At 31.0% G+C, this 12702-nt stretch overlaps 1 protein-coding gene and 1 long non-coding RNA gene across 2 annotated transcripts; both read right to left on the bottom strand.

The window, feature by feature from the left end:
* Nucleotides 1-1677: 1677 nt before the first annotated feature.
* On the bottom strand, nucleotides 1678-12276 carry LOC126727595 (beta-amyrin synthase-like). Its single transcript, XM_050433402.1, has 18 exons — nucleotides 12045-12276; nucleotides 11464-11692; nucleotides 6769-6954; nucleotides 6458-6547; nucleotides 6166-6363; nucleotides 5887-5971; nucleotides 5519-5685; nucleotides 4981-5172; nucleotides 4776-4889; nucleotides 4564-4683; nucleotides 4336-4458; nucleotides 4148-4246; nucleotides 3360-3416; nucleotides 3050-3240; nucleotides 2715-2892; nucleotides 2414-2494; nucleotides 2234-2317; nucleotides 1678-1958 (listed from the first exon to the last, which is right to left on the bottom strand). The coding sequence occupies exons 2-18, from the start codon at nucleotides 11662-11664 to the stop codon at nucleotides 1836-1838; spliced, it is 2289 nt and encodes a 762-aa protein (XP_050289359.1). The 5' UTR covers nucleotides 11665-11692; nucleotides 12045-12276; the 3' UTR covers nucleotides 1678-1835.
* LOC126727596 (uncharacterized) lies at nucleotides 8146-8935 on the bottom strand. The gene is made up of 2 exons (XR_007656280.1): nucleotides 8501-8935; nucleotides 8146-8411 (listed from the first exon to the last, which is right to left on the bottom strand). It is a non-coding gene; the product is annotated as an uncharacterized LOC126727596 (long non-coding RNA).
* Nucleotides 12277-12702: the final 426 nt, after the last annotated feature.

The raw sequence follows: 12702 nt of genomic DNA, 5'->3' as shown, positions 1-12702 counted from the left end.
AACAATTAGTAAACCATGAGCACAAACTTGTCTAGATATAGATTCCTATGTCTATAGGTATGATTAGACAATGCTCAAGGTGCTACAAGTTAGAATACAAAAAAAGGAAGTTGCAGATTCCAGAATTCGAAACATGCCAGGTTCGACCGATCGAGAAGAAGGCTCGACCGATTGAGACACAGATTTGTAGAATTTAATTAAAGCCCATCAGCTCATTAAGTGATTAAAGTTTCAGATCAAATTCTCCTAGTATTTAAAGGAAATCCTAAGGCATGTTTTACGAAGTTTTAGAGAGATAAGAGTGTTTCTTGTACCTCCTATTTAGGGGTGTGCAGCCAACCCACCAAACTGCCAAAACCAACTCGACTCAACCCAACCCGCTGAGTTGGGTTGGTTTTTAGGGCTTGGTGTGTTAGGTTGGGTTACAAAAAATTTTTTGATAGCAAGTCGGGTTGGGTTGGAGTCATAAAATTCCAAACCCAACCCGACCCACCTATATATTTAAAATATATTATATAATTAGTAAAAATTTTAAAATAACCAACTCTTCCTATCTTATATAAAAACCAATTGGTTTACACAAACCCTAGTAAATTATTATTTTTGTTTAGTCATTAGTGTTGTTTGCCTTTAAAGAGTTACATTGATAATAATCTTTAGGTTTTTTTTTAATATATTTATATTTATATTTTTTTCTAATCAATTTAATAATAATAAATAAATAAAATTTTGTCCAACCCACGGGTTCAACCCCACCCATGTGGGTTAACTCGTGGGTTGGGTTGGATTTATGTGATGGGTTGGGTTGGGTTGAATTTTTTTTGACCCACCATAGTGGGTTGGGTTAAAAAATCTCATTAACCTGATCCAACCTAACCCATGCACACCCCTACTCCTATTGTAGATCTAGGGTTTCTGTGCCCAAATCTCTCAAAATCTTCTACTGGCAATATTCCTTGAAAAAACCCAAGATTCAATGTTGGAGTTAAGTTGTTGCATAAAAGATCAATAACTGTTGATAATCTAAAGCTTTGAGTGGGATCTCAGTCTCAGAGTCACAAACAAGAGTATTTGTGTTCAATAAATTCAAATAAAAGAGTCCGTGTTTTCGAAGTTGCGTATAATCATGTGAGTAAGTACTACCAGAGGTAGTTTTAGATTTAGGGAAAAATCTATTATAAAACTTCCATTCTATATAGTGAATTTGTTGCCTTAGGATAGTTTAGATTAAATTCTCACAGGTTTTTTTTACCTTGAAGTTGGAAAGTTTCATTGATTTTCCGGGGTCATCATATTGCTTGTCTTCTTTATTTTTTCGCATTAAGTGATATGATTGTTTGTGTTTAACCTAATTTTGAAAAATAAACCTAAATATCAATTTTGTTAATTATTTAGGTTAAACAATTTGTGTGTATAGGAGTCTAAATTTACAAATAGTAACATCTCAAATTACAACTTACCGATAAAAATTCAAATCAAATGAAAATTAATTCCTAATTGTAGTCTAATTTTGGGATGTGTCCAATTAATTTTTTTTAAAATTTTATTTTGATGCCAAGTGACCTCTATCCATAATGCTCGGTGTAAAAACCAAGAGGAATATCTTATCTTCACAATTGTTGAATGTTTCTTTGGTTATGCATGGGACAGATGCTAGCTAGTAGTAGTACAATAAAATATTGTAAGTCTAACTCCCATTTTATTTAAGTGGCCACTATAAAGTTCTGTGTAGACATTATTAGTTATAGAAGAAATATAATGTAGTGGTGGGTAAGACAGAAAACTAAATGGTACATAATCGTAAAAGAATTTAAAACTCGCTATGCCACTCTGAGTTACATAGTTTTGGATGGCAATGGAACATGCTTGCGGTATTCTCCAAGAGCCCACAATGGGAAAACATTTCTATATGCTGAATAGTGCAACATGCAATTTTTCAAGTAGACTCCTGTGGTTTCCTGCCACAACAAAGTAATTAATGATTGATTAGAAATTATTGGAAGTAAAATTTAAGCAAAGTATAGTACGTTATGTTATTTTACATTCTTGTCTGCCTTTTTTTAATTAAAATAGAAAGTGATAGCTCTATTAGTTGTGTTGCAACTTGCAAATTAACTACTATAAGTTTATTAGTCGAGAAAAAACTATGTTCCATAATGGAAGAATGATATCTATTCTTTAGTCAATTTTCATATTTCTATTTGTTATTTGAAGTTATGTTAAACAAACACACCTGTTGAGGAAAATCGCCATTTTCCAATTGGGAATTGATTATCAGCTTTGCTGCGCGATGAATAGGTGTCGGGTCTCTTTCAGCCTATTGCAAGTAAAATTTTATTTTTAGAATTATTCAAGAAAAACATACGATAACACAATATAAATGTAATGATAAGTTTTTAAACCATAAACTAACCTGTTTGGCAAGAATAAGACCCATCATTGCCCATGAAGTTTGTACCAAATTTGATCGATTTACATCAAGAGGTATATATATCTATGACCAAGAATAGAGAATTTGTTATTTTAATTTTGATGGAAGAATCTATACAACATCTACAAAATCTCATTTAAAACAAGAATAGATATAAATTTCTTTAAATTGAATCATTGATCTACAAAAACTTCATTGAACCAAATTGATGTAATGAAAGATATTAAATATGAAAAGAAAAAGAATTTAGAGTCTTAAAGCAAAATCCATGGTTAAACACTACCTTTTCCGGGCATGAAAGATGACTCTCCGACCAGCCACCATCATCTTTTTGTGTACTAAGTAAAAAATCAACAGCTTTACGTATAGCAAAACAATTGTTGTAGGTCTTTCCCACTGCAACTAATGCTCCAAGGGCAAACCATGTACCATACAGAAAACAAATTCCCCAATTTCCATACCTACGAGAAAGTCTCATCTTGTAATTGATTTGTAATACATCTATATATAAAACTATGATAAAGATAATTGTAAACAAATGTTTCAAATTCATCATGTAATTAATCTAACCATAATAACAATAATAATGATATCTAGTAAACTAGTACATAAGCATACCAAGAACCATCCGGCATTTGTATGTCTAGAATGTATTGGACTGCTTTTTTAATTGAATTCTCAATCTCCTTTTTCCTGTGCTCAGGGTGCAACTTCTTAAACAAAAGTAAAGCTTGGATTGATGATGCAGTGCACTCAACATACTCATGCTCAACGACAATACCCTCAAAGAATTCTGTGGGATTAAGCCACTAGAAGGGGGAAAAAAGGTAATTAATTTTCCACTGATATATGATAATTAAGAGTGAATATATCAACATAAATTTCAAATGAACATTTCAACGACAGTTCAATATGTTAAGGTACTAACTTCTAACCACTCTTGAGCTCCTGCGGGCTCCCAAGCTGATAAACCTCCATTCTTACTCTGCATTATTAACATGAAAATTTGTATGAATATTAAGAACACATAGAACATATAATTCAGCGGTAAGATTTTCAAATTTTGAATTTTATAACAAATTATTGGGTTGTGTAACATTACTTAGATATAGTAAATATTGAACCCAACCCATATATATAGAGTAAGGGTCCAGTTAATGTATGCCCTAACAAATCTGTTTTTGGAAAAATTTTATCGGGAATTGAAAAAGCTATAAAAACTTTTTCAATTCCCGATAAAATTTTTTCCCAAAAATGGTATACTATTGTGTATCCTTAGGGCACACATTAGTAAAATCCATATAGTAAATGTTGAAAAATTGTAAACAATTTTGGTTTTTTAAGAAAAATATTCTTAGATTAACAAATCTCTCTAGATTTGAACAAGTAATTTTCAGCATTTTTAGATACACCTATAACAATGGTAGCTTGTATTACCTATTCACGCCTATGCATGCAAAATAAGTAAACAAAGATATACAACACTATGTTAGACTAATGGTTAGATGATTTCTTCACCAATTCAAACTTGTTTGAACTTTTAGGAAGAGTGATAATTTATAATGATATCATAGCAATTAGACTATAACTCCCATTAATTTAACAAGTTAAAAGTTTTTGCTATAATGGTAAAATCAATTAAATTCGTCTCTTCCCAAGGGCATAAGTTTTTGCTACAAGTAGTAATTTATCATTCCTGGAAAAATTAATCCTCACCTGTAAATAAAGTAGGATATTTACTGCATCAAACAAGCGCTCAGGTTCCATTTTCTCACCAACAATTTCAGGTGGCATCATTGCAAAAAGCAAGCAACACTGTGAAGTATAGGAGAATTTGGTCACATGGTGATTATGGACAAGTAGCAACAGTAGAATTTGAAGAAGCATTAAATAGAGTTATTTACCTTCAAACATTCTGCAGTGCAATCAGAAACTTGTAATCCATGATCTTGATCAGAGAAAGTCCATGATCCTTTAGAAATGTGACGATGCATTTTTCTAAAGTCTCCAGCAGGATTGTTCCTAACCTTTACATTGTTTAAGGGGAACACAATGACTCCAAATGATATATTGACAATGACTTTCCGAAGCAAAAATGTAGACTTTTATGATTTAAGAATTGAAAATCAAACCTGGGATCTTTTTATGAACTCATGCCCTTTCGCCAATACTGGTCCAATTTCATCAATGAGATCACTAGCTAAAAGAGCTTGAATACTAAAACCCATATCCCACGATTGACTACCAAAACTCTACACACAAATTGCATATATCAAAGTCAGCAATTCATGCAAATGGATAGGTAAAAAGTTCTACAATTGTTTTGCATAAAATGTGTACTAACATGTGCCTTGATTCCATCTTCAGCGACCCATATGTATTCTTTCACCCTAGCAAGATGCTTCTTATAAGCATCCCCATCTGGATCTTCAACCCAACAAGCAAGCATACACATCGACTATTCAATGCAAACAGTATTAGAAGGAATATTATATAGCCCAAATTAACCATGTCTATGGCTTTTCTAGAGCATTGTAGAATCACATTACCTTTTCCACAACCCCAATGGTAATGTATCTAGTGACTTCATCTTCATAGTGAATGAGCTTCATTGCTGCTTTAAGAGCTTTTTCTCTAACCAATTTATTTAAAGGCCAACGAGTGAGAATAGGCTCAGTTAATATATATAGGCTATCCCAAATTAGATCTTGTATCAAAGGATGTGGATAGTAGATATCCTCCTGTAGTAATTGATTTCCACAATCAATGTATTAGCAAAAAAAAAAAAAAAAAAAAAAAAACTTAATCAATGCATTGAAAGATGTATTTAAAAGACTACATGGTAAATGTCATTCCACAATTATCAACCATGAAAATTGTTGGAATATTGACGAGTGAGTGACGTGATTATCTAAGTATTAAATTTCTAGATTGGATACTAATGACAAGATTGAGTGATTAATATAATATAACTGGGTCCAAACCTGAAGGCTTAACTTTTGGGTCATGTTATGTCCTTATATGTCATATTAACTCTTCAACTGAAGTTTTCTCATGGTGTTATCTCCTCATCAAATGTAAACTCACCTTTGCACATTGATGACGTGCTTTGGCCCAATTAACTTCACTGTAAGGTTGAGTGTAAAGTTCCTCCCTTAATTGAACAATAAGAGGTGTGATTGGCCCAACAAACCTTCTCCCATATAAGTATGAAAAGGGCAAGTACACCAACCGACAATAGATCCACATTTTGGCTGCATTTTGGGCACCACAAAATTGATATGTTATTATTAGAATTTGGTGCATTAAAAAGAATGTTAAACCTCTGTAGTGACAAATGCATCAAAGAAATGAACTAACTTTGTTAAACATCGACCTAACTGATTTTAGAAAGGTTCCACGTGCAATAATGATTTAAAATACTTAATGAAGAAGTAATCATATATTGTATAAACCTGGATACATGGGAACATATGGAGGAAGAAGCCAAAATTCTGGAGGCATTGGGTTGGCTCCAGCCCATTCAAACACACCAAGTATCTACAGTTTACAGGACATCGCATGCTAGTGTTAATTATCAACAGAAAGTCATCATGCATGGTGAGTACTTGAAACCAAATATGTTCATTTCTCAAATTGTGAAATAAATATGATTATATTTTAATTAAAAATATAAATTATTTTGAGTATTAAACTCTAATTTGATGTGAATCTTCACAAATAAATAGTCATACCGAAAGCCAAGACTTTCCCCAAGAAGATATGTGTGTTGCACCACCACGATCAAGGACCCATTTTCTTGCTCTTGCACAAGCATTGTCTTGACCACCATCAGGTCCTTCCCCAAGTATTCGCATACAAATGTAGCTAAGAATTGTGCAAAACATGATGCTATGGCCTCCTATGTAAAATCCCCATCCACCATCTTCATTCTAAAAACAAAAAACAAAAAATGAAAGTGAAAATTTTGCAAAATCTCTATTCTTATTGATTCAATAAACATTTTAAACTTTCAAGAGTATATACCTGATGATTGTATATGTAACGAAGAATTTCTTTTTTATACTCAGCTGGGAAGACAGTATTAAGATGTCCTGTAATGTAAAAACATAATACCTGCATTTTTTGGATCAAATACAAGAAAAATAGTAGTTATATTGAGCTGAAAGCCAAACTAGTTCACTAGCAAGGATGTTATTTGGAACAATTTCATTGTTCACAGTCAACTCAAACTTTATTAGAAGATATTCTAGAGGTGTATATTTACTTGACAAATTATAATGATAATAAATTAATAACAATATTGAAAGCTTAATAATGATAATGGTGCAACTCACAAAAGGAGGAAGGAAAAACATCGGGCCAGCATTTTCAGCAGGCCAATGGCCATCACAAGACTGCAAGGCCGCATAGAAATGGACAGCCCTCCTCAATGTAATTGTGGCCTTTTCATATGTGATTTCCTCTCCATCCTCAATCTTAACTGGGGGAATTGTATGTTTGAAGTTTTTCTCCCTCAAAAACTGCAACCATTTCAACAATTCCTCAGTCATTAGCAAATAAAATTTCAAAAATTATACTTTTACTAAGATTCAAAAATTAAACAGATCAACGAAATGCACATGTCCCAATTATACATTTAAATGCCCACGCAATGCAAAGATAATGTTGGCTATATGGTTATTTTATTTTTAAATTTTAAAAATAAAATAATTAAAAAATTTATTTATTATATTATTGTGAATTCGTCAATTTCATACTTGGAGGCCAGTTTAATCAAATGAATGATATATTTCGATATCGGTTAATACCGGTACACCGTTTCAGAATTACCACTATATATATATATACTAAATATTTTTTGGAAAATAATAAAAACATTATAAATTTTATTACAATACATATACAAATTGATATGACAATTGATGTGATTGGTAATTGTGAATTAAAAACATAGTAAAACATAATAAAATTAAAATCATATTTTATTAGTAATACTTTAATTTTAATAGTTATAAAAAAATTTTGTAATATTTTTAGGGTCATACTAACGAGTGTCATTAAGGTATTGATTAACAATTCAATTAAAAAAAGTTTTTATAGGAAAAGAAAAAAATGATTAATTTTTAACATTTTTTCATTTTCCATAAAAATGATGTTAAAACTTTCCTAAAATAGATTATTAATTAATTCCCTAAAGACACTCATTAACATTTCTCATATTTTTAACATCAATTTCTTTTAAATGTACTACTCGTTCACAATATTTTCTCAACAATTTTACAATAAATCATAAATAATTATTTATTATTGATTCTAATTTAAATCTACAATCAAAATAACTTTTTTACTTTTTTTACTTAAAAGGATTGTACTGTGAAAGATGCATTTTTATTTTTGTTTTGGTCCACAAATCTCAATTTTTCAACTACCATCCATGAACAAATAGTATTTAATAACTCACTCTCTTTTTTACACCTCCACCCATTCTCTTCTACTTTTACAATTTACCTTTATTTTTATCTTGATTTTATCTCCTCCACATGTTTACCTCAAGTCTTACCCCATTTCAAATTTCGAAAAGCAAGTCTTATATCCTTAGTTTCCTTTGGTCAGTCATCACGTGGGCACCCAAAGCAGCACTCTTTGAAAAACAGTAAAGACGTGAAATTTGTTGAGACCAAGATACGAGAGAGAGAGAGATGCATCAGATCTTGAGATTTGTTGAGAAATATTCTTAGGCGAGTGGAAAATTACATAGCAATCTGTGATTTTGTTTCGGGCCGGTATCCATTTTCCGGCCGAAATCTGGTATCTCTGCCGATACAGCCGAAACGCTGTACCGTACCAGTGTAAAAACCGGAATGACACACCCCTTGTTCCACTTCAGATGAAATTTCGGCCTATTTCGGTGTGATCCGGGCGTTCCGGTTCGTTTCAGTGAATTTCGGCCGAAATTCAAGATTCGGCCGGTACAGAGCTGAGCCCCGGCGAAGAAAAAAAATAAATAAAAATAAAGAAGAAGAAGAAGAGATGACGATGAGAACAAAGATTAGAGGAGAAGAGTACTGTTTTTGCCGTAGAGGAGATCCCTTGCTGGTTGTTGATGGCAACAATCGAACTGTAAACATCTGTAAAAACGTGAGGTTTGAAATCTTGAACTAGCCTGACTTTTGGTGTTTCAAGTTTCAACTTTCAAGAGAGAAAGGTGATGATTTGAGAAGATTGTGATGTCTGAAAGTCTTAAATGATGAGGAGAGACGAGATGAAACTTAATAAATGATGAGATGTGAAAGCTCATTCATCACGTGGGCTTCTGTGTAGTAAACATGTGGTTGTGGACTTTTGGGGTTTTGTCTTTTATTTCTTGACTTAATTTGTTTAAAACTTGCACGCCACGTAATTGTTGCCTTTCATAATAAGCAACAACATTATTACTGTATATCTTTGGTAGTATAGTTACTTTATAAATATAAATATTTTATAAATATAAATATTTGTAGATTGTGAGGGGGTAATAGTTGGAGTTCAAGTTTTCAGAAGGGAACTTTACACACATATATACTTAAATGAAGTTAAAGTAAAATTTATATCTTGTAAAAATAAAAAATAAAAAAATAACATTATTTGTTGTTGATAGATCGTAATATTGTGTAACATTATGCAATAAGTGATTTTTTACTTTCACATTTATTGTATTTGTTTATAATTATCCAAAATGTGAATTTTATTTTTGGAAAAATTATAAATAAATATTTTTTTAACCTCACTTTATTTTATATTTTTTAACAATATTAAATTAAATTTATTATTTTATATAATAGCAATAATAATTTATTATTTTTTAGAAAAACTGAAACATTCTAAAACGATACGTCAAAATAAGTCGATATCGAAATATTCTATTTTACTGGACAAACCAAAACGGTTCGAAACAAAATTAATAACATTAAATTATATAAAAGTTTGTGTTAAACTATTGGATTCTATTCGATACAAAAAACAACTATTAGATGGCATTATTTTATTGAAAAATGCTAACGAGTGTCCTTAGGGTACTGATTAATAATCCATTTAAAAAAAGATTTTACGCAAAATGAAAAAAAAGTAATTAATATTTTAACAACTTGACTCTTATTTATTTATTTATTGCATTAATGGCATCCTTGGAAAGTAGAATGTCAACCATCAACACCAATAAAATATTGTTGCCTCAAAAAAAAAAAAAAAAAAGCACCAATAAAATATTAAAGGTTAGGTAAGACTTTAATTCTCCATTTGCTTTTGAAACAAAAATTCAATCGAAAAATTCAATTTCGATTGTTCCAAATAAACAAAAAGGAAAAAGAAAAAGACACGCAACCAATTTCACAGTTTTTTGTCTTTTAACCGAATAGTAGTTTTATGTGAGAATAATATTGCATTAATTATGATTCGTGATCTTAGATATTGTGAAAGAAGTAAAAAAAGAATTAAGACAAAACTATAGTTCATGTCTCTAAAATTTACCCCTGAGTGTAATTGGTCTCTCAAATTTTAAGTGAGCGTTATTAATCCTTCAAATTTTAAAATTAAATTGTATAAGTTCGTTTGTTAACTGATGTTAGTGATATTGTTTATGTGGCTGAAGAAATAGTGACTTGACATTTTTTTTTTTAGATGATATGGCATTTATCTAAGATAAAACTACAAGAATTATTTTACACTTCAAAAACCTATTAATATCAAAATACTTGATCAAGTAAGTAACAGACAATACCAAATCAAACATGATTAGAGCTATTTTTTCCAATTAATTACGTGACAATTTATAAGATTATCCATATATATCTGTATTATTTAAATAAGTCATATGACTCAATAAAAACGTTATGTGACTAAAACTAGAATGGATGACCTTTTTAATTACTACATCATGGGTTGAAGCAAGATACTTAAAGAATGTGTTAAAATTGTTGTGACATGTAAGACTGTTATTGAATGAAATAAAGAAAGGTCATATCGTTATTCAAATGGTCATGTTAATGTGTGCTCTTAGAGCAAGGATAGAGACATTCTTTGGCTTTGGCTTTAGGGCCAATGAGCCCTCCTAAAATTAGTAATTTGTTTATTCAATAAAATTACACTTAGTATCCGTTTGGATTGGGCTGAAAGCTACATCTACATTTGTTCTTTCACGTTTTTTTTTTTTTTTTTTTTCCTTCCGCAACATTTGACTTTTCCATTGTGAACAATGCACTTGTGCACTGTTCATAGGTACCACAAATTACAATTTTTAACAACTTTTTCATTAAAAATGAGTCTCACAACACTATTTACATATTTAAAAATTATTTCGCTGCAGTGTTTTCAGTTTCAGCAAAAATAAACTGTATCGAAATGGACCTTTAGTCACCTTAAAAATAGCAAACTCCCAAAAAATAAAAAAAAGCCGGGCTAAGTGTAATTTTGTAACTTTGCTGTTGGTGATTTTGTCAAAATTTAGCCCAATCTACAAATTAGGAAGAAACAAAAACGAGTAACGCATGGATGTAGAAAAGGTGGAGAAAAAGCAAATAGAAAAAGAAAGGTCTGGAGGATAAGGAATGAGTGTATAATATAATTTTATATTACTTTTGATACATTAATATATTGGGATTATATATATATATATATATATATATATATTTTAAGGGAGTCAGCTAGGATGATATTGATTTCCTTACTTTTTTTTTTTTTTTTAATATTATTACTTCATAATAATTTTCTTTTTATACTACAACCGCCTTAGGTTGAAGTGATTTAAGACAATTGTTAAATTATTAATAAATTATTTCAAAAAAGTTTTAACATTATTTATATAAAAAATATAAATAATTAGAAAAAAATAATTTTTTTCTTTCATAAAAGCTTTTTTAAAATAGTTCACTTAAAAAAAGTCAATGAACATTAGTTAACATTTCTCTTCTGTACAAGTTAAAAAAAAAAAAAGATTCTTGTGAACACGTGAAATTAACGTTTTGACCGAAAAATCATTAGTTTAATTAAGGTACCTGCATTCGCCAGAGAAGATCACCGCAAGCCGGGAATTGACGTCGATTTTTGTGGAAATTTTGACGAGCCTCTTCAACCTCAGCTCGCTCTTCTGGTGTACCAGCATCCGGGTCAAACTCCCATGTCTGTCTTCCGGCGAAGTTATTTGTACTAAAAAGGTAAGGGTCATTTTTGCCCTCTCCGATCTTCAGCTTCCACATCCTCTTTTAACTTCAACGATACCAATATCTATTTTCATATGATAATGAGTATCAGTGATAGTAAATCATATATATAGTTATGGCTTATGACCAATATTATTTTAAGATCAAAGTTGTGTTAGAGGGTTTAATTCTACAAAGTAATCGTTACCCTCTTATGCCAAAAATGATAATGAAAATAACTATTTACATGACTTGTAAACTTTTATCCAAAAACAAAATGAAACATGTGTTTGTTTTGTCTCCCCACAGAATACATGCTATAAAATGTGAGAGTTAGAGATCTTGAATGTTTTCTTAAATGGAAAAAGAAAAAATTGATGTCAAAAGTGTAGATTTATTTTTCTAAATTAATATTTAAATATAACAAAAGACCTTACCTAAAGTTGTCCCCTTAGGCTCCTCAATGCTTTGATATGAGGCTAACTATGAGATTTTGTGGTCATGCACTTCTTATTGATGAAATCGAAGAACCCTTTGTGACATATATGCAGCACTCAAAACAGGTGTTCTGTGTCTAGCTAGAACTTCAGGACAATGCAGAACTGGCCTGTGTAGATCTGTGGTCTTGGACATGTTGAAACTCCTCCTTATATAGAATAAAGGTTGCACCGGGTTCTCTCTCTCTCTCTCTCTCTCTCTCTCTCTCTCTCTCCCCTTAAAAATCTACATATTAATTAGATCTCTCTCTCTTTCACACTCTGAGCAAGTAAAATTAAAATATTAACTCGGTAGGGTGAACCAAAGAGTCCGGATTTGTATTTAATGCAAAGTCAAATCTCAAATGTGTGAAAATATAAATTTATAGCCTATTGGACTTTTTTTTTTTTTTGCTGAATAGCCTATTGGACTTTGATAAATAATAGAACTTCCCTAAACAACTCTTAGCTTTGTTACAGCCCTTAGATAATGAGCTGAGAAATGGGTTAATCGAATCCTCACCGTCCAAGTCTTATCACCGTCTAAGTCTAGGTCTTACTTATTTTAATACTTTCAGGTTTCGTATGTACTCTTTTTCATACTTACAGGTTTCGTATG

This window comes from Quercus robur, chromosome 5 (genome assembly GCF_932294415.1).
Source record: "Quercus robur chromosome 5, dhQueRobu3.1, whole genome shotgun sequence".
NCBI lineage: Eukaryota > Viridiplantae > Streptophyta > Magnoliopsida > Fagales > Fagaceae > Quercus > Quercus robur.
Note: the sequence above shows the minus strand (reverse complement) of the source record. Positions and strands in the feature narration are given on the sequence as shown.